Source organism: Lagenorhynchus albirostris, chromosome 9 (assembly GCF_949774975.1).
Source record: "Lagenorhynchus albirostris chromosome 9, mLagAlb1.1, whole genome shotgun sequence".
Taxonomy (NCBI): domain Eukaryota; kingdom Metazoa; phylum Chordata; class Mammalia; order Artiodactyla; family Delphinidae; genus Lagenorhynchus; species Lagenorhynchus albirostris.
The window spans coordinates 55728672-55748177 of record NC_083103.1 but is presented as its reverse complement, the minus strand read 5'-3'; the positions used below and the strand labels follow the sequence as shown (position 1 = coordinate 55748177).

General features: G+C 39.6%; 1 protein-coding gene across 11 annotated transcripts in view; it reads left to right on the top strand.

Moving 5' to 3' along the window:
• The window catches only part of NARS2 (asparaginyl-tRNA synthetase 2, mitochondrial), a 142766-nt gene that overhangs the window by 6994 nt on the left and 116266 nt on the right, over positions 1 to 19506 (top strand). For all 11 annotated transcript variants that reach the window (XR_009542484.1, XR_009542485.1, XR_009542486.1 and 8 more), the window contains one exon: positions 5162 to 5242. Coding sequence is in view for 1 of the 11 variants with exons in the window: in XM_060160127.1 (XP_060016110.1) it covers positions 5162 to 5242 (81 nt within the window). In the remaining 10 variants the exon portion in view is untranslated. The remainder of the gene's footprint in view (positions 1 to 5161; positions 5243 to 19506) is intronic.

Below are 19506 nucleotides of genomic sequence, written 5' to 3'. Positions count from 1 at the left end.
AGTCTCTTCATTATAGGTTATGTTTTCCTGCTTCTTCGTATATCTGCTAATCTCTGATTAGGTGCCAGACCTTGTTAATTTTACCTTGTTGGGTGCTGGATATTTATAAAGCTTCTTAAGCTTTGTTTTGGTATGTAGTTAAGTTACTGGAAGGGTCTTGCTTTTATGATTTGTTAAGTAAATCTGGAGCAGTGCTCAGTCTGGGTCTGATTATTCCCCACTACTGAGACAAAGCCTTCCTGAGTATTCTACGTAGTGCCTTGTGAATTACAAGATTTTCCAGCCGGGTTTGTGGGAGCAGGCATTGTTTCCAGCCACATACGAGCACCAGGCGCTGTTTCCTCTAATCGTTGTGGATGGTTCTTTCCCTGGCCTTGGATAGTTTCCTCACTTGCATGTGCTGATCATTCCTCCACCTAATACTCCAGGGTGACTCCCTGTACATCTCTGGAGTTGTTGGACAACTGTCTGCTCTCTGGTACTCTGTCCTGTCAGTTCTAGCCACTTTGGTCTCCTCAACTCAGGGAGTCTGCTGGGCTCCACTTTATTTCTCCCTTCTTCCTGCTGTGGCCTGGAAAATCTCAAGGTAGTAAGCTGGGCTGCTGGTAGGGTTCACTGTGTTTGTTTCCTGTCTCTCAGGGATCACTATCCTTTGTTGTCTGATATCCAGTGTCTTGAAAACCAGCATTTCATGTGGTTTGCTTGTGGATTTTTTTTTTTTTTTTTTTTTGCGGTACGCAGGCCTCTCACTGTCATGGCCTCTCCCGCTGCGGAGCACAGGCTCCGGACGCGCAGGCTCAGCGGCCATGGCTCACGGGCCCAGCCGCTCTGCGGCATGCAGGATCCTCCCGGACCGGGGCACGAACCCGTGTCCCCTGCACCGGCAGGTGGACTCTCAATCACTGCGCCACCAGGGAAGCCCTGTTTTTGTTTTTTTTTGTTGTTTCAAATGGGAGGGTAAATCTAGTTCCTATTTCTACATTTTAGTCGCAGACATTTTATATACAGTAAGCACTAATTTTAAAAAATTATTGGTGTTGATCAAGTAGATTGATCTAATGCCTAAAGACATTTTGTCTCATTTAGCTTTGCTTTTCAGCCATTTACCCCAACCCGGGAAAGCCACAGTGGAATGTAGTTTGTAAGTTGATGAGGTGAACGGACCCTCCTTCCATGTGGTGGATGGAAGGGCTCCAAAAGCAAGAGTGACCCAATGGATGAAGTTCAGTATTATTCCATGTAGTTTTGGAACTCTTCCTAATCCACTTCTCCAGATCCAGCTCACTTGCAAAGATTGTCTGACAGCGTACCCTTCCCTTGGACAGCATCCAAACTCATGCAGGCCCAGCCCTGCCATAGCACACGAAGGAAGTTCTTGCTCTTTGAAAAGCTCCTTAAGAGGTAATTTTTGATGTGACAGCTAAAGAACATCATGGCTTTAAAACATAAGAATAAACAAAGGAAAATAAATCACATTATACAGTGTCATCCCATTATAGTGTGAAAGGGTGTGTTTACATATGCTCTCATAAACTTTCTTATGCGTCTTCCATATGGCTTTTTTTTTAAATAAATTTATTTATTTATTTTTGGCTGTGTTGGGTCTTCGTTGCTGCCCATGGGCTTTCTCTAGTTGCGGTGAGCAGGGGGCTACTCTTCATTGCAGTGCATTGGCTTCTCATTGCAGTGACTTCTCCTGTTGCAGAGCACGGGCTCTAGGCGCGCAGGCTTCTGTAGTTGTGGCTCGAGGGCTCTAGAGCACAGGCTCAGTAGTTGTGGCGCACGGGCTTAGTTGCACCGCGGCATGTGGAATCTTTCTGGACTTGAACCCGTGTCCCCTGCATTGGCAGGTGGGCTCTTTACCACTGCGCCACCAGGGAAGTCCCATCCATATGGCTTTTCAATAGTGCTTGAACCATACAAACAGAAAATTTGTTCAGATGTAAAAATCTTTTTTCCCTATATGGCTTTAACAGCTGATAAAGTCAGTGGATCTGCTTTAATTCTGAAAGTTTTATGGATTTCTGGCCAGTAGGTGGTGGTATTGGCAATCTATTAACAAGTGGGCTTTACCTAATTTATACATTTCTTATTACTTGAAGTTTTCACAGGTATGTAAATAATTTTAAAATAATAAAAAACATTAGAAAACTCTGAAATCAAAGAATAAGCAAAGTAAAGTAAAATTTAAAAAACATTTTAGGTGGTTGAAAATAATGAATTTTAGCACTGTTGATGATGGTTATAAAGGTAGGTACTTTTGAGTCTTATAAATTCACTTTTTAATTGTAAAGCTCTGGAAAATATAATCCTGATACCTCCTTCTAAGATGTCACCCACTTGTGTATGTGACAGGATTGAATTGTTTAAAGAAATAATGGGAGTACTATAGGACATATTAAATATTATTTATATATTATCCTATATTTGGTACTGTTTCTATGTTTGTTACTTTAGGCTCCCTAAAACATGTTAAGAACTAAAATGTAAAATTTTCAAAAATTTCAGACCTTGAAAATATAGGGAAAAAGAAACTTGAGCACAAACCTTTTAGTTAGGATACTTTAAGGATCTAGAGTTTTTTGGTTTGAGTATCAAAAACGTTTAGTGTATAACTTGCTTTGCTTATAAAATTGACACGTTTGCTGAGTACTAAAACATGACTATCTAGAATTCTCAAAAAATGAGTTATTTACAAAAGCTGAGTTTCTCAAATAATAGGATTATCTCTTTAGGCACCAATTTTTTTTCTAATTTCCAGTGGCAGTTATCCTAAAATGTATTACATACTTCCCTGGCTTCCTGAAGTGAGCCAACAGAAAAGAGTTTGCCCTTTCCTGGTGAGTTGAGGTTCTTCCTCTGAGTATCAGATTGTTCTCTTCTCAGTATGGCAGTGCCTTCAAAGCCTGTCATGGTGAGGAGTGTTCTTTGACCCTGCGTTGAATGACCCTAGACTGCTGTGTCTTTGAGTTCCTGTGACTGCTTTTTATGGGGTGTTTTTTTGGTTTTTGTTTTGTTTTTTTGGTCTCTTGCTATCACTTTTTGTCGCCAGTGGTGTGTCTGTGGCTAGCAATTGCTGTCATGTTTCTTTTTTGTTGAGTCTGATTAAATAATATTTATTTTGTGTGTGTTAAAGAAAAATATAGTCCATGACTCTTTGAGTGATGTGTATGGGCCTTAGTACATGAATTTTGTAATTTTCAGATATTCATTGCCTTATAAATATCTGGTTATAGCAATGTGTATCTATCAAAATACTTAGATATTTAGAGGTGATGGGTGGGATCTGAATAATTGGGCCAAAATTTTTGACCCCTTCTCTGGCCTTCATCTCTCTTATTAGGAACCCCTTTGCTGTGGGATAGGATAAGTACCTGACAGTGGAACCCCACTGGAGGCAGCCTCTGAGAGTACTCCTGCTATTTATTTTCCTACTTCTCTATCCACTTTCTCTTTTGTGGACTTTGTTCTCGTCTTTGTTGTTCCTTTGTACCCTCTCCTGTATAACTTTTGGTGGTAATGATATAGACTTTGATATGATAAGCCTTGCTAGCACTGTTAAGGCTTAAAAAGCTGATGATGCCTTTTGAAAGGTTTAGCATTATTTGAGAATTGAGAATAATTCCCACTATTTGAGTGATTAAAAAAAAAATCCCATACAGTTATTTTCATAAGATTTACAGCATTGTTCCTTGTGGCAGTTGACCAGTTCTAACTTAGGCAATTATATTTAGCCGTTAAATTTTCTCCTCCCTCTCGCCACCCTTGTTTCCTTTGGATTTTTCACTTCCTTTCTTTGTTTACTGCACTCATGCTCATAGTTGCCTTATGTGGAATAAATGATTCATGTCCATAATTCTTGGCTTCTAGGAGATAAAAATTTTATGCAGTAATGTTATTGATTCTATTTCATTTGTTCTCTATAATGTGCTCTGTGCAGCACCTCACCACACGTTGTTCCCAGATTAAGTACATATTTGAACACTTACTGAGACTCCTAATTTATAGCTTGAAAATTTAATCAGTCTACATCATAAGGCAGGTTGTTGGCTGGATACTTTGTATCATAGCCAGAATACTTGAATTCAACCTTTTTAGGAAGGAAGGGGTAAATTTGGGAGGCCCCTGGTAATACACTGACATATTTTACATTCCACCAGTAGGTACTGGCAGAATTTAGCAGAGATTAGATGGATATATATGAACTTATTGTATTGATGTCAAGAACAAAATGTTTACATTGAACACATACTCTTATGCCTTTGCAGAATAAATTCACTTTAGCTGCCTCCACCCCCACCCTGCAGCATTTATGCTCTCTGTAACCTTTCGCCTACATCCATAGTCAAAGTGAAAGAAGCATAACCTTGAAGTTGCTGGGTTATTTCAGTTTTACTAGCAACAGCTTTTGTGGTTCACTAATGGAAATAGTCTCAGACTTTAGAGCAGAAGGATTGCAGTTGGGTGCCTTAGTAATGGATGGGTTTGCTGCTCACAATCTTCCTTGAGGCAAAGGAAGTGCACTGCCTGTGCCATGTGCGGTGCACTGTGCCATCAGTTTAATGACAGACTTCCTAAAAATCATTCCTGCCTTTTTGCTGTTTATTTCTGCGGTCCCTGATTGTCAACCTTAATTTATCTCCTTTTTGGTGGTTTGTTACAATTGAGGGTCTCATTCCAAAATAACAACTTAATATTGATCACTTTTATTCCCTTAGCAGTGTGGGCAACATCATTATGCATTAGCCCTGAGTGACTGTGCGTGTGTGTGCGTGTGTGTTAAATTACTATCAGTCTGTTGGAAAAGTGGGAAGAAGAAATGGCACCAGAGAGAGATCCTGAGCACCTAGGTTCTAGTCCCGGCTCTGACTCTGACTCGTTGTATGATTTTGGCCTCTCATTAAATCTCTCTGGGCCTCAATTTCCTTGTCTTTCCAGTGAGGAGATTGGACTAGATATTGTCTAAGTCAGTTCTGATTTAAAATTCTTTGTGCATAGTAAACTCTCCATTTGATATTTTAATAGTTTTATTTTGGGGATTAAGGAGGGATTTGATATGGCATTCTCTTAGTGCTATTTGAATCATATAATGAAGTGTATGTTCTTGGAAGTGTTTCACATACAAATATACTGAGAAAAGTGGTTTCTCTTTTTCTTCCAGGACAGTGGCTTTGTGCATATTCATACTCCAGTAATCACATCCAATGACTGTGAGGGGGCTGGAGAACTTTTTCAAGTTAAGGTAAGCTGTGCTTCCCATCTTGGGGGATATATTGCTCTCTGATATTTTTCATTTGAGGGTTTGCTTCAAATTTAATGAGAGTTATGTGGATAGAACATGAAACTTTGTTGATAATAATCCTTAAAAAACGTGCATAGAAAATTCACACTTCTCTAATTTTCTGTCCAACCAGCTGTATTACCTACGTTGTGACTGAAAGGAGTGGATTTTTAATTTAGTACTCTATTTGCCTTTTTTATAACTGTGAATTGGTGAACTAGAGAAATTTGAAGAAATTAATAAAAATTCTAAGAGATCTTTTCTGCAAATTCAACCCCCAAGTTATATTTTTGGGTGTAACTTATTTTAAGAGATGGAACTAAAATAGAAAAGCATACATGTGAATATTTTCTTTTTCAGAGTCTTTAGAAAATATATTTTTCATAAGAAATTATTTAGTCTGTATACCTCATGAAGGCTTTTATTTTAATTCTTTGTTCAGCGGTTATTCTTTGAGCTCCTACTATGCGCCACATATTGTCAGCCTGCTCTTGTTGCAGGAAATTTAAAAGTTACCAGTTTTTCTTACATGTCGGCAATTGAAAGCGTTTCATTTACCAATTAGACAGCCTGTTTAAAATCATTGACCAGTAGTATAATGTACAAAGAGAAATGTATGTTGATGAGTGGTGCTTTTTGTATTTCTTTCATTTATTTACTGATTTCTGTATCTCTGAGAAATCAAGATTCTTTATATATTTGGGTGATTTCATCAAATGACAAGACCTGTACAAAACTACTCTCTCTGGTTCAGTATATTCTGACTCTTGATAATGATGCTTTCTCTTCATATTATTGAACAGCATATTCACTGGGAGAAGTTATCCTGATGTGTCAAAATCATTATTCAAAATAATAATCAAATGCTGTCTTTCTTCATATGTGGTTTGGAGAAATCTAGATGATAGCCTTCTGCAAAAAGCAGAATAAAAACGCTTGGTTGAACATTTAAAGTAGGAGTGTTAGCATCTGTATATGAGTTCAAAGAAGGCAGCAGATGATAAAATAACAATATGTAAATTGAAGAAAACATTCTCTTCTAGCCATTTATGTTGTTAATTTTCTCTTTGCACCTTAATAGTCATCTGAATATTGAAGTGAAGAGGAATTACCCACCTTAAATACATTTCATGATCCCTTAATCTAAACTACCAAATATTAAAAAGTAAATGATAGAGAAGGAAATGTATAATCTAAAGGAGTTTTTACAAATATAAAGGGAATTATTAAAGAGACCCAAGTTAAACAAGTAAAAAAAATCTGTAACAAACTTAAATAATTATAAATTTGGAGCTAACTGCTTTACCACCAGAGAAATCCCCTAGGCAAGTCTGAATGATTACAATATGTGCATTTTGGACACTAAACAACACAAGGTAAATTACCAAATAAGAATAAATACAGAGAAAGGAGGAAGATGTATTTTTTTTTTAAATCGGGGCTTTTAAAATTTTATTTATTTATTTTTGGCTGTGTTGGGTCTAAGTGACTGCACACGGGCTTTCTCTAGTTGCTGGCAAGTGGGGGCTACTCGTTGCAGTGGCGTCTCTTGCTGTGGAGCATGGGCTCTAGGCGTGCTAGCTGTGGTACGTGGGCTGAGTAGTTGTGACTCGCAGGCTCAGTAGTTATGGCACATGGGCTTAGCTGCTCCACGGCATGTGGGATCTTCCCGGACCAGGGCTCAAACCTGTGTCCCCTGCATTGGCAGGCGGATCCTTAACCATTGTGCCACGAGGGAAGTCCGAAAATGTATTTCTGAAGCTAAACAAATGAGAAGTGTTCTATGTTCATAGTACTCCAGGGCCAGGTTGAGGAATTTTATGTAGTGGAATTAGGCTTTGTCTATTCAGAGTGTCAGAAAGGTGCTCTTGAATTCATTGATACTAGGCTCCTGCATTCAGGGTCTAGCACAGGTTTCAGCGGTCTGTGGCTTTTGTTTTATGAGCCCACTGTCTTTGTTGCTTTCAGCAGTTCAGCTCCTAAGATTTGTCTTCTGCCTGCCAACACACTCTCCTCTGAAAGCAGTGCTCCTCCTTATTCCCACCTCACACATCTCTACACTTCCAAGCTTCATTGTGTGGATTTCTTCCGGACTGCATGTAGAGGCATAGGGGTTTGAGTCTTGGCACCCTACTGTTAGGAGGAAGTGAAGTGTCACATCTAAGTCCTTGCTTCTCTTAATAGTGCTCTTTTTTGCTCTGATAACAATGAAGTCCAGTAACTACTTAAAGATAAGGATGCCTGGTACATACTCAGGTTTGAGGACAGCAGTAAGATGCCACCTTGAAATGCACAGTAAGAGCATAATACACTGTTGGGAAGTAAATGCATGTCCCATCATTTTAGTTTTGTTTTTCCTCATTCCCATTTCCTGCTTTAAGATTTCAGGTATTTGCTAAGGTTTGGGGACTCCTGAATACACATGTAGGAAGTTGCATTCAAAAGCATTAATTTGTTATTCAGCAGACCTTTGGTACCATCTGTGTTCAAGATTCTGTGCTAACTGTTAAGGGGATACAAAGATGTACTCAGGGTTCTGGTTGGTGAAGCTGGTGAGTTGGCAGGGCATAAGAGAGGAAGGAGCATGCTTTTCATTCACTGTTGATGTTACTTATGCTACAGTATTTGGTTGTACACCTTTTCCTTTTTGTCTTAGAGCCCTAGCTGAGTTCCACGATTATGTTTGATCTTTATGATTCTGGAGTAACTAGTTTGTCTCTGAGAAGATAAAAGAGATTAAAGGCAAGAATTAGGGATTGTGGCAAAACCTAGACATTGATAGGAAATAAGGTGAAACTGTTTTATGTATATACTTGAGGTTACAGTGTTACAAGTTATAAGTGGTATGAAATCTAGAGGGTAATTAGGTCTGTGAGGATTGACTTGGTCAGAAACATCTTCAAAATAAGTATGTGACTTAACTGTACCCTAGGAAGAGTACTTCAGGTAGGGGAGGAATGTAAGCAGAGTCAAGTAATTAAAATGAGTGTGGGGTTTTCACTGGACGCCGGATGGACAGATTAGAAGGTTTATGTTGGTGAATCATAAAAAGTAAAGTTGGGGTGTATAGGAATGAGAAAATGGAGCAGGTTTTAAAAAACAACTTTATTGAGATACATTTTACATACCATAAAAATCAGTCACTTAAAGTATACTGTTCCGTGGTTTTTAGTATATTCACAGAGCTGTGGAAGCATCACCACAATCTAATTTGAGAGCATTATATCACCCCAAAGTGAAACCCAGTACCCATTACCAATCCCTTCCTGTTTCCACCCCGAGTTCTAGGTAAGCACTAAACTGCTCTCTATAGATTTGCCTCTTCTGGAATATTTCATATAAATGCAGTCATACAACATATGGGCTTTTGTGTCAGGCTTCTTTCATTTAGCACAACGTTTTTGAGGTTCATACAAGTTGTAGCATGTATCAATACTTCATTTCTTTTATATCCAACTAGTATTCTATTGTATAGATATCCAACGTTTTATTTATCCATTCAGCAGTTGATGGATGTTTGGATTATTTCTACCTCTTGGCTATTATGATTAATGCTACTATCAACATTTGTGAAATCATTTGGATGAGTATATGATATCATTTCTCTTGAGTGGAATTGCTGGGTCACATGGTAGCTTTATGCTTAATATTTTGAGAAACCACCAAACCATTTTCCAAAGTGGCTGCATCACTTTACATTCCCAACAGCAGTGTATGTAGGTTCCAGTTTCTCCCCATTATTGCCAACACTTATTGTTGCTCTTCATTTTTTTTTAAACATCTTTATTGGAGTATAATTGCTTTCCAGTGGTGTATTAGTTTCTGCTTTATAACAAAGTGAATCAGCTATACATGTACATATATCCCCATATCCCCTCCCTCTTGCGTCTCCCTCTCATCCTCCCTATCCCACCCCTCTAGGTGGTCACAAAGCACTGAGCTGATCTCCCTGTGCTTTGTGGCTGCTTCCCCAAGCTATCTGTTTTACATTTGGTAGTTTATATAAGTCCATGCCACTCTCTCACTTCGTCCCAGCTTACCCTTCCCCCTCCCCTTGTCCTCAAGTCCATTTTCTACCTCTGCATCTTTATTCCTGTCCTGCCCCTAGGCTCTTCAGAACCCCTTTGTTTTTTTTTAGATTCCATATATATGTGTTAGTGTACGGTATTTGTTTTTCTCTTTCTGACTTACTTCACTCTGTATGACAGACTTTAGGTCCATCCACCTCACTACAAATAACTCAATTTCGTTTCTTTTTATGTTTGAGTAATATTCCATTTGTATATATGTGCCACATCTTCTTTATCCATTCATCTGTTCATGAACACTTAGGTGGCTTCCATGTTCTGGCTATTGTAAATAGAGCTGCAGTGAACATTGTGGTACATGATTTTTTGAATTATGGTTTTCTCAGGGTATATGCCCAGTAGTGGGATTGCTGGGTCGTATGGTAGTTCTATTTTTAATTTTTTAAGGAACCGCCATACTGTTCTCCACAGTGGCTGTATGAATTTACATTCCCACCAACAGTGCAAGAGGGTTCCCTTTTTTCCACACCCTCTCCAGCATTTATGGTTTGTAGATTTTTTGATGATGGCCATTCTGACCAGTGTGAGGTATACTTCATTGTAGTTTTGATTTGCATTTCTCTACTGATTAGTGATGTTGAGCATTCTTTCATTTGTTTGTTGGCAATCTGTATATCTTCTTTGGAGAAATGTCTGTTTAGGTCTTCTGCCCATTTTTGGATTGGGTTGTTTGTTTTTTTGATATTGAGCTGCATGAGCTGCTTGTAAATTTTGGAGATTAATCCTTTGTCAGTTGCTTCATCTGCAAATAATTTCTCCCATTCTGAGGGTTGTCTTTTCGTCTTGTTTATGGTTTCCTTTGCTGTGCAAAAGCTTTTAAGTTTCATTAGGTCCCATTTGTTTATTTTTGTTTTTATTTCCATTTCTCTAGGAGGTGGGTCAAAAAGGATCTTGCTGTGATTTATGTCATAGAGTGTTCTGCCTATGTTTTTCTCTAAGGGTTTGATAGTGTCTGGCCTTACATTAAGGTCTTTAATCCATTTTGAGGTTTTTTTAAAATTATTTTTATTTATTTATTTATTTATTTATTTATTTATTTATTTTGTGGTACGCGGGCCTCTCACTGTTGTGGCCTCTCCTGTTGCGGAGCACAGGCTCCGGACACGCAGGCTCAGCGGCCATGGCTCACGGCCCCAGCCGCTCTGCGGCATGTGGGATCTTCCCGGACCGGGACACGAACCCAAGTCCCCTGCATCGGCAGGCGGACTCTCAACCACTGCGCCACAGGGAAGCCCCCATTTTGAGTTTATTTTTGTGTATCGTGTTAGGAAGTGTTCTAGTTTCATTCTTTTACATGTAGCTGCCCAGTTTTCCCCGTATCACTTATTGAAGAGGCTGTCTTTTCTCCATTGTATATTCTTGCCTCCTTTATCAAAAATAAGTTGACCATATGTGTGTGGCTTTATCTCTGAGCTTTCTATCCTGTTCCATTGGTCGGTATTTCTGTTTCTGTGCCAGTACTGTATTGTCTTGATTACTGTAGCTTTGTAGTGTAGTCTGAAGTCCGGTGGCCTGATTCCTCCAGCTTCGTTTTTCTTTCTCAAGATTGCTTTGGCTATTCGGGGTCTTTTCTGTTTCTATACAAATTGTGAAATTTTTTATTCTAGTTCTGTGAAAAATGCCATTGGTAGTTTGATAGGGATTGCATTGAATCTGTAGATTGCTTTGGGTAGTATAGTCATTTTCACAATGTTGATTCTTCCAATCCAAGAACATGGTATATCTTTCCATCTGTTTGTATCATATTTAATTTCTTTCATCAGTGCCTTATAGTTTTCTGCGTACAGGTCTTTTGTCTCCTTAGGTAGGTTTATTCCTAGGTATTTTATTCTTCTTGTTGCAGTGGTAAATGGGAGTGTTTCCTTAATTTCTCTTTCAGATTTTTCCATCATTAGTGTATAGGAATACAAGAGATTTCTGTGCATTAATTTTGTATCCTGCTACTTTACCAGATTCATTGATTAGCTCTAGTAGTTTTCTGGTAGAGTCTTTAGGATTCTCTATTTATAGTATCGTGTCATCTGCAAACAGTGACAACTTTACTTCTTCTTTTCTGATTTGGATTCCTTTTATTTCTTTTTCTTCTCTGATTGCTGTGGCTAAAACTTCCAAAGCTAGGTTGAATAATAGTGGTGAGAGTGGGCAACCTTGTTGTTTTCCTGATCTTAGTGGGAATGGTTTCAGTTTTTCACAACTGAGAGCAATGTTGGCTGTGGGTTTGTCATATATGGCCTTTATTATGTTGAGGCAGGTTCCCTCTATGCCCACTTTTGGAGGGTTTTTATGATAAATGGGTGTTGAATTTTGTTGAAAGCTTTTTCTGCATCTATTGAGATGATCATATGGTTTTTATCCTTCAGTTTGTTAATACGGTGTATCACATTGATTCATTTGCATATATTGAAGAATCCTTGCGTTCCTGGGATAAACCCCACTTGATTATGGTGTATGATCCTTTAAATGTGCTGTTGGATTCTGTTTGCTAGTATTTTGTTGAGAATTTTTGTATCCATGTTCATCAGTGATATTGGCCTGTAGTTTTCTTTCTTTGTGACATCTTTGTCTGGTTTTGGTATCAGGGTAATGGTGGTCTAGTAGAATGAGTTTGGGTGTGTTCCTCCCTCTGCTATATTTTGGAAGAGTTTGAGGATAGGTGTTAGCTCTTCTCTAAATGTTTGATAGAATTCGCCTGTGAAGCCATCTGGTCCTGGGTTTCTGTTTGCTAGAAGATTTTTAATCACAGTTTCAATTTCAGTGCTTGTGGTTGGTCTGTTTATATTTTCTGTTTCTTCCTGGTTCAGTCTTGGAGGCTTGTGTTTTTCTAAGAATTTGTCCATTTCTTCCAGGTTGTCCATTTCATTGGCATATAGTTGCTTGTAGTAATCTCTCATGATCCTTTGTATTTCTGCAGTGTCAGTTGTTACTTCTCCTTTTTCATTTCTAATTCTATTGATTTGAGTCTTCTCCTTTTTTTCTTGGTGAGTCTGTCTAATGGTTTATCAATTTTGTTTATCTTCTCAAAGAACCAGCATTTAGTTTTATTGATGTTTGGTATTGTTTCTTTCATTACTTTTTCATTTATTTCTGCTCTGATCTTTATGATTTCTTTCTTTCTGCTAACTTTGGCGTTTTTTTGTTCTTCTTTCTCTAATTAGGTGTAAGGTTAGGTTGTTTATTTGAGATGTTTCTTGTTTCTTGAGGTAGGATTGTATTGCTGTAAACTTTCTTAGAACTTCTTTTGCTGCATCCCATATGTTTTGGGTCATCGTGTTTTCATTGTCATTTGTTTCTAGGTATTTTTTAATTTCATCTTTGATTTCTTCAGTGATCTCTTGGTTTTTAAGTAGTGTATTGTTAGGCCTCCATGTGTTTGTATTTTTTACAGGTTTTTTCCTGTAAAAAAATTGATATCTAGTCTCATAGTGTTATGGTCAGAAAAGATACTTGATACGATTTCAGATTTCTTAAATTTACCAAGGCTTGATCTGTGACCCAAGATATGATCTATCCTGGGGAATGTTCCATGAGCATTTGAGAAGAAAGCATATTCTGTTCTTTTTGGATGGAATCTCCTATAAATATCAATTAAGTCCATCTTGTTTAATGTATCATTTAAAGCTTGTGTTTCCATATTTATTTTCATTTTGGATGATCTGCCCATTGGTGAAAGTGGGGGTGTTAAAGTCCCCTACTATGATTGTGTTACTGTTGATTTCCCCTTTTATAGCTGTTAGCATTTTCCTTATGTATTGAGGTGCTCCTATGTTGGGTGCATAAATATTTACAATTGTTAAGATTCTTCTTCTTGGATTGATCCCTTGATCGTTATGTAGTGTCCTTCTTTGTCTCTTGTAATAGTCTTTACTTTAAAGTCTGTTTTGTGTGATACGAGTATTGCTACTCCAGCTTTCTTTTGATTTACATTTGCATGGAATATCTTTTTCCATCCCCTCACTTTGTTTGTATGTGTCCCTAGGTCTGAAGTGGGTCTCTTGGTGACAGCATATATATGGGTTTTGTTTTTGTATCCATTCAGCCAGTCTGTGTGTTTTGGTTGGAGCATTTAAACCATTTACATTTAAGGTAATTATCGATATGTATGTTCCTATTACCATTTTCTTAACTGTTTTGGGTTTGTTATTGTAGGTCTTTTCCTTCTCTTGTGCTTACTGCCTAGAGAAGTTCCTTTAGCATTTGTTGTAAAGCTGATTTGGTGGTGCTGAATTCTCTTAGCTTTTGCTTGTCTGTAAGGGTTTTAATTTCTCCATCAAATCTAAATGAGATCCTTGCTGGATAGAGTAATGTTGGTTGTAGGTTTTTCCCTTTCATCACTTTCAATATGTCCTGGCACTCCCTTCTTGCTTGCAGAGTTTCTGCTGAAAGATCAGCTGTTAACCTTATGGGGATTCCCTTGTATATTATTTGTTGTTTTTCCCTTGCTGCTTTTAATATTTTTTCTTTGTATTTAATTTTTGATAGTTTGATTAATATGTCTCTTGGCGTATTTCTCCTTGGATTTATTCTGTATGAGACTCTCTGGACTTCCTGGACTTGATTAACTATTTCCTTTCCCATATTAGGGAAGTTTTCAACTATACTCTCTTCAGATATTTTCTCAGTCCCTTTCTTTTTCTCTGCTTCTGGGACCCCTAGAATTCAAATGGTGGTGTGTTTAATGTCCCAGAGGTCTCTGAGACTGTCCTCAATTCTTTTCATTCTTTTTTCTTTATTCTGCTCTGTAGTAGTTATTTCCACTGTTTTATCTTCCAGGTCATTTATCCGTTCTTCTGCCTCAGTTATTCTGCTATTGATTCCTTCTAGAGACTTTTAAATTTCATTTATTGTGTTGTTCATCATTGTTTGTTTGCTCTTTAGTTCTTCTAGGTCGTCGTTAAACATATCTTGTATTTTCTCCAGTCTGTTTCCAAGATTTTGGACCATCTTTACTATGATTACTCTGAATTCTTTTTCAGGTAGACTGCCTATTTCCTCTCCATTTGTTTGGTCTGGTGTGTTTTTACCTTGTTCCTTCATCTGCTGTGTGTTTCTGTGTCTTCTCATTCTGCTTAACTTACTGTGTTTGGGGTCTCCTTTCGCAGGCTACAGGTTCGTAGTTCCCATTGTTTTTGGTGTCTGCCCCCAGTGGCAAGGTTGATTCAGTGGGTTGTGTAGGTTTCCTGGTGGAGGGGACCGGTGCTTGTGTTCTGATGGATAAAGCTGCATCTTGTCTTTCTGGTGGGCAGGACTGTGTCCGGTGGTATGTTTTGGGGTGTCTGTGACCTTATGATTTTAGGTAGCCTTTCTGCTAATGGGTGGGGTTTGTTCCTTTCTTGCTAGTTGCTTGGCATAGGATGTCCAGCACTGTAGCTTGCTGGTCGTCATTGAGTGGAGCTGGGTCTTAGCATTTAGATGGAGATCTCTGGGAGAGCTTTCGCTGTTTGATATTATGTGGAGCTGGGAGGTCTCTGGAAGACCAATGTGCTGAACTCGGCTCTCCCACCTCAGAGGCACAGGCCTGACAGCCGGTTGGAGCACCAAGACCTTGTCAGCCACACAGCTTAGAAGAAAAGGGAGAAAAAAATAAAGAAAAAGATAAAGTTGTTAAAATAAAAAATAATTGTTAAAAATTAAAAAAATTTTAAAAGTAATAAAAAATAGAGAAAGAAAGAAGAGAGCAACGAAACCAAAAAACAAATCCACCAATGATGACAAGCTCTAAAAACTATACTAAAAAAAAACTGGAAAGACAGAACCCTAGGACAAATGGTGAAAGCGAAGATATACAGACAAAATCACACAAAGAAGCATACACATACACAGTCATAAAAAGAGAAAAAAAATATATATCGTTGCTCCCAAGTCCACCGCCTCAATTTTGGAATGATTCATTGCCTCTTCAGGTATTCCACAGACGCAGGGTACATCAAGTTGATTGTGGAGCTTTAATCCGCTGCTCCTGAGACAGCTGGGAGAAATTTCCCTTTCTCTTCTTTGTTCGCACAGCTCCTGGGGTTCAGCTTTGGATTTGCCCTGCCTCTGCATGTAGGTCGCCTGAGGGCATCTTTTCTTCACTCAGACTGAATGGGGTTAAAGGAGCCGCTGATTCGGGGGCTCTGGCTCACTCAGGCCGGGGGGAGGGAGGGGCACGGAGTGCTGGGCGAGCCTGCGGTGGCAGAGGCCGGCGTGACGTTGCACCAGCCTGAGGCACACTGTGCGTTCTCCCGGGGAAGTTGTCCCTGGATCACGGGACCCTGGCAGTGGTGGGCTGCACAGGCTCCCAGGAGGGGATGTGGGGATAGTGACCTGTGCTCGCACACAGGCTTCTTGGTGGCTGCAGCAGCAGCCTTAGCGTCTCATGCCCGTCTCTGGGGTCCGCGCTGACAGCTGCGGCTCGTGCCCGTCTCTGGAGCTTGTTTAGGCGGTGCTCTGAATCCCCTCTCCTCGCACACCAGGAAACAATGGTCTCTTGCCTCTTAGGCAGGTCCAGACCTTTTCCCGGACTCCCTCCTGGCTAGCTGTGGCGCCCTCTTCAGGCTGTGTTCACACAGCCAACCCCAGTCCTTTCCCTGGGATCTGACCTCCGAAGCCCGAGCCTCAGCTCCCAGCCCCTCCCTCCCCGGCGGGTGAGCAGACAAGCCTCTCGGGCTGGTGAGTGCTGGTTGGCACCGATCCTCTGTGCGGGAATCTCTCCGCTTTGCCCTCCGCACCCCTGTTGCTGTGCTGTCCTCCGTGGCTCCAAAGTGTCCCCCCCGCCACCCCGTCTCTGCCAGTGAAGGGGCTTCCTAGTGTGTGGAAGCTTTTCCTCCTTCACAGCTCCCTTCCAGAGGTGCAGGTCCCGTCCCTATTTTTTGTCTCTGTTTTTTCTTTTTCCTTTTGCCCTACCCAGGTATGTGGGGAGTTTCTTGCCTTTTGGGAGGTCTGAGGTCTTCTGCCAGCGTTCAGTAGACGTTCTGTAGGAGTTGTTCCACATGTAGATGTATTTCTGATGTATTTGTGGGGAGGAATGTGATCTCTACGTCTTCCTCCTCTGCCATCTTGAAGGTCTCCCCTTGCTTTTCTTTTTTGGTTATAGCAATACCAGAGAGTGTGAAGTGGTATTTCATTGTCGACTTTCTCTTTGCCTTTTGCTTTTGATAGTTTACAATTTATATGTAAATATGTAATTCATATTTAAGCTTTTAATTACAATTCTGTGTCAGAATGTGGTAGATAAATGATCACACATCGTGAAATTAAATTAGGCTGAGAAAATCTTGTTATACTTCATATAACAAGAACAGTATTCAGGACTAGAGTTTATACATTTAAATAATTCTTAAAGTGAAGAATGAACTGAAAGTCTATTAAATGGAACCCATGAAGATGTGTAATTTTATATCCGAATCTTATACTGTGGGCATTCTTATACTGGATCTCATACTGTGTACTGAGGTTTGGCATTAGATGGGTTTGCTTTTTTTATTATTGTGGATATTTACATAATATAAAATGTATCAGTGTAACCATTTTTAATGAACTGTTCAGTACCATTATAGTCACAGTGTTGTACAACCATCACTACTATATTTATTTCCAGAATTTTCCAGCACCCTAACAGAAGCTCAATAGCAAAAACTCCTCATTCCCTTTACCTCCAGCTCCTAGTAATCTCTCATCTACTTTTTGTCTTTGTGGATTTCTGGCTATTTCATATAAATGGAATCATACAGTGTGTAGCCTTTTGTGTCTGATTTCTGTTAACATGTATGAGAATTTCATTTCTTTTTATTACTGAATAATGTTCCGTTGTATGGATATACCACATTTTGTTTAGCCATTCATTCATTGACGGACATTGCGTTGTTTCCACCTTTGGCTTTTGTGAATAATAATACTATGGACATCGGTGTACAAGTTTTTGTTTGAACACCTGTTTTCAGTTGTTTTGAGTATATATTTAGGAGTAGGACTGCTGGGTCATATGTTTATGTTCTAATTTAACTTACTGAGGAACTGCCAAAATTATTTTCCACAGTGGCTGTACCATATTATATTCGCACCAGTGGTATGAGGGTTCCACTTTTACCACATTTTCACCAGTGCTTGTTATTTTCAGTTTCTTTGATTATAGGCATCCTGATGAACGTTAAACAGTATCTTGTGGTTTTGATTTGCTATTCCCTAATGTCTAAGGGTGTTGAATATCTTTTGTGTGTGCCCGTTGACCATTTGTATATCTTCTTTGGAGAAATGTCTATTTCAGTCCTTTGCTCATTTTTTAATTGGCTTATTTGTCTTTTTGTTTTTGAGTTATAGGATTTCCTTATTCTAGATACAGATCTGTCTTTTTCCCTCTCCATCAGCAGTGTGAAGCCTTTGATGTTGCCCCTCAGGGGATACAGCCTTGGGTGTGCCCACTATCATCCAGAGCTGGCATTGATTCTGGCAGGGCTCTTTTGGCTATTTCTTTCCCAGACCATACCCAGCTCTTAAACTCCACTAATTGCGGCTGCTTGCTCTGTTGTTTTCAGCAGTGTTTGGGGGCATAAATTGCTTCACAGACTAATCCAGTCAAATTCAGGCTTCTTTAAAGATGTACTTCCCAAGGTCAGTGTTTAAAATTTATTCTGACCACAAAAGATCTCTTCTGTCTCTTTCCATTTCTCTCCAGCAAACCAGCAGGTCTGCAGTTTAGCCTTTATCTCCAAAGAATATCAATCTCTTCTCAATGGTCTTTCACTACAACCACTGTTTTTAAGAGCACTCTTAGGTTTGAACTTACCCACAAGTGAAGTCAATTCCTCTGGGAAGAGATTTGGAAGTCTGGTTTATGGCTGCTTCTAGCCCCAGTGAAAATCTCTGAATCACGGCTGTGGTGCTGGGGGCAGGAACAGTGGACACTTCTCTTTAAGTGACATTTCAGTTTAGGAGCTGAGTGTTCAATTGAGTGGGTGGCTGTAGCCCCAGGTCTCCTTGGCTTGCCGCTCCTACCATGGAAGCCTTACCCGGTGAGCTGGGGCAAGATAATCCAGGTCTAGTATTCTTTGCAGGGCCTCACCCAGGGTAGAGCCTCTGTCCCAGGAGCAGGGACTGGGGAGAAGGGAGCCCCCACCTCTCAACCACACTCACCCACAGCTTAGCTTCAGCAACAGGTAGCTGTGGGCAAGGTGAGAAATGCTGGCGTGCTGTGCTGCTCATCATGTCAGGATAGTCCTCTTACTGGGAGCTGGGCTTCAGGAGAGCCCTGTGTCCTTGGCTCTATCAATCTGGAGTGGAGGTTCTGTCGTGCTAAGCTGTGATGGGGAAGGGTGGGAGCAAGATTGTCATTCAGACACCACAAAAGTTCTTTGTCCTTACCAAGTTTTAGTAGATTTTCTTGAATAGGTGTTTCTTCATTTTCTTTATGACCTTAGGACCATTTTCAGAGGTGGCTGGGGTGGGGGTAGGGTTTGTTTTTTTTTTGTTTTTTATTTTATAACTTTCACCAGTTTCACTGAGGAGTGGGTCTGCGGGACTCCCCACGTTTGTCATGCCAGAAGTGTCATGCCAAAAGAAAAAAGAAGCCAGTCACTTTTGGACTACTTTTTATTGCCACAGTTCTCAACTTCCTACTTGTAAAATGTGAATAACACTACACTTAGAGCTTGTAAGAAAGAGTAAATGAAATGACATATGAAAACTTAAAATTGCTAGTCAAAAATAAGGAAAACTTAATACGCAGGAGCAGGCTGATGTAAGCACCAAAGGTTTCTCTTTTCCAAATTGTTGTGCATTCTAGAAATGACAATAAGAAGTTACTGGGCCTCAGGAATTTTGGTGCTTATCAATTTTTATGGCTAAGTTATTTATGGAGCACATCGTTTTGGTTCTGCTTGATGTTTTCACTTTTCAATACTCTTCCCTGTTTCTTTTAAACTTTTTAGATGGGATGAGGGCTAACCCAGGTCAAACCTCTTCTCAAAGCAACTCTTTTTCAGCTAACGTTAAATCTTTTCATTCTTTCAACTCCTGTTTAGTTGTTATCTCCTATTTTAACATTCAGTTGTTCTTTAATGGTTTTTTGACATCAATTTTGTTTCCTCATCTAGATTGCAAGCTCCTTACAGGGAAGAACTGTATCCTCCGCACTACCTGACTACAACCCTTTGAAGTAGGAAT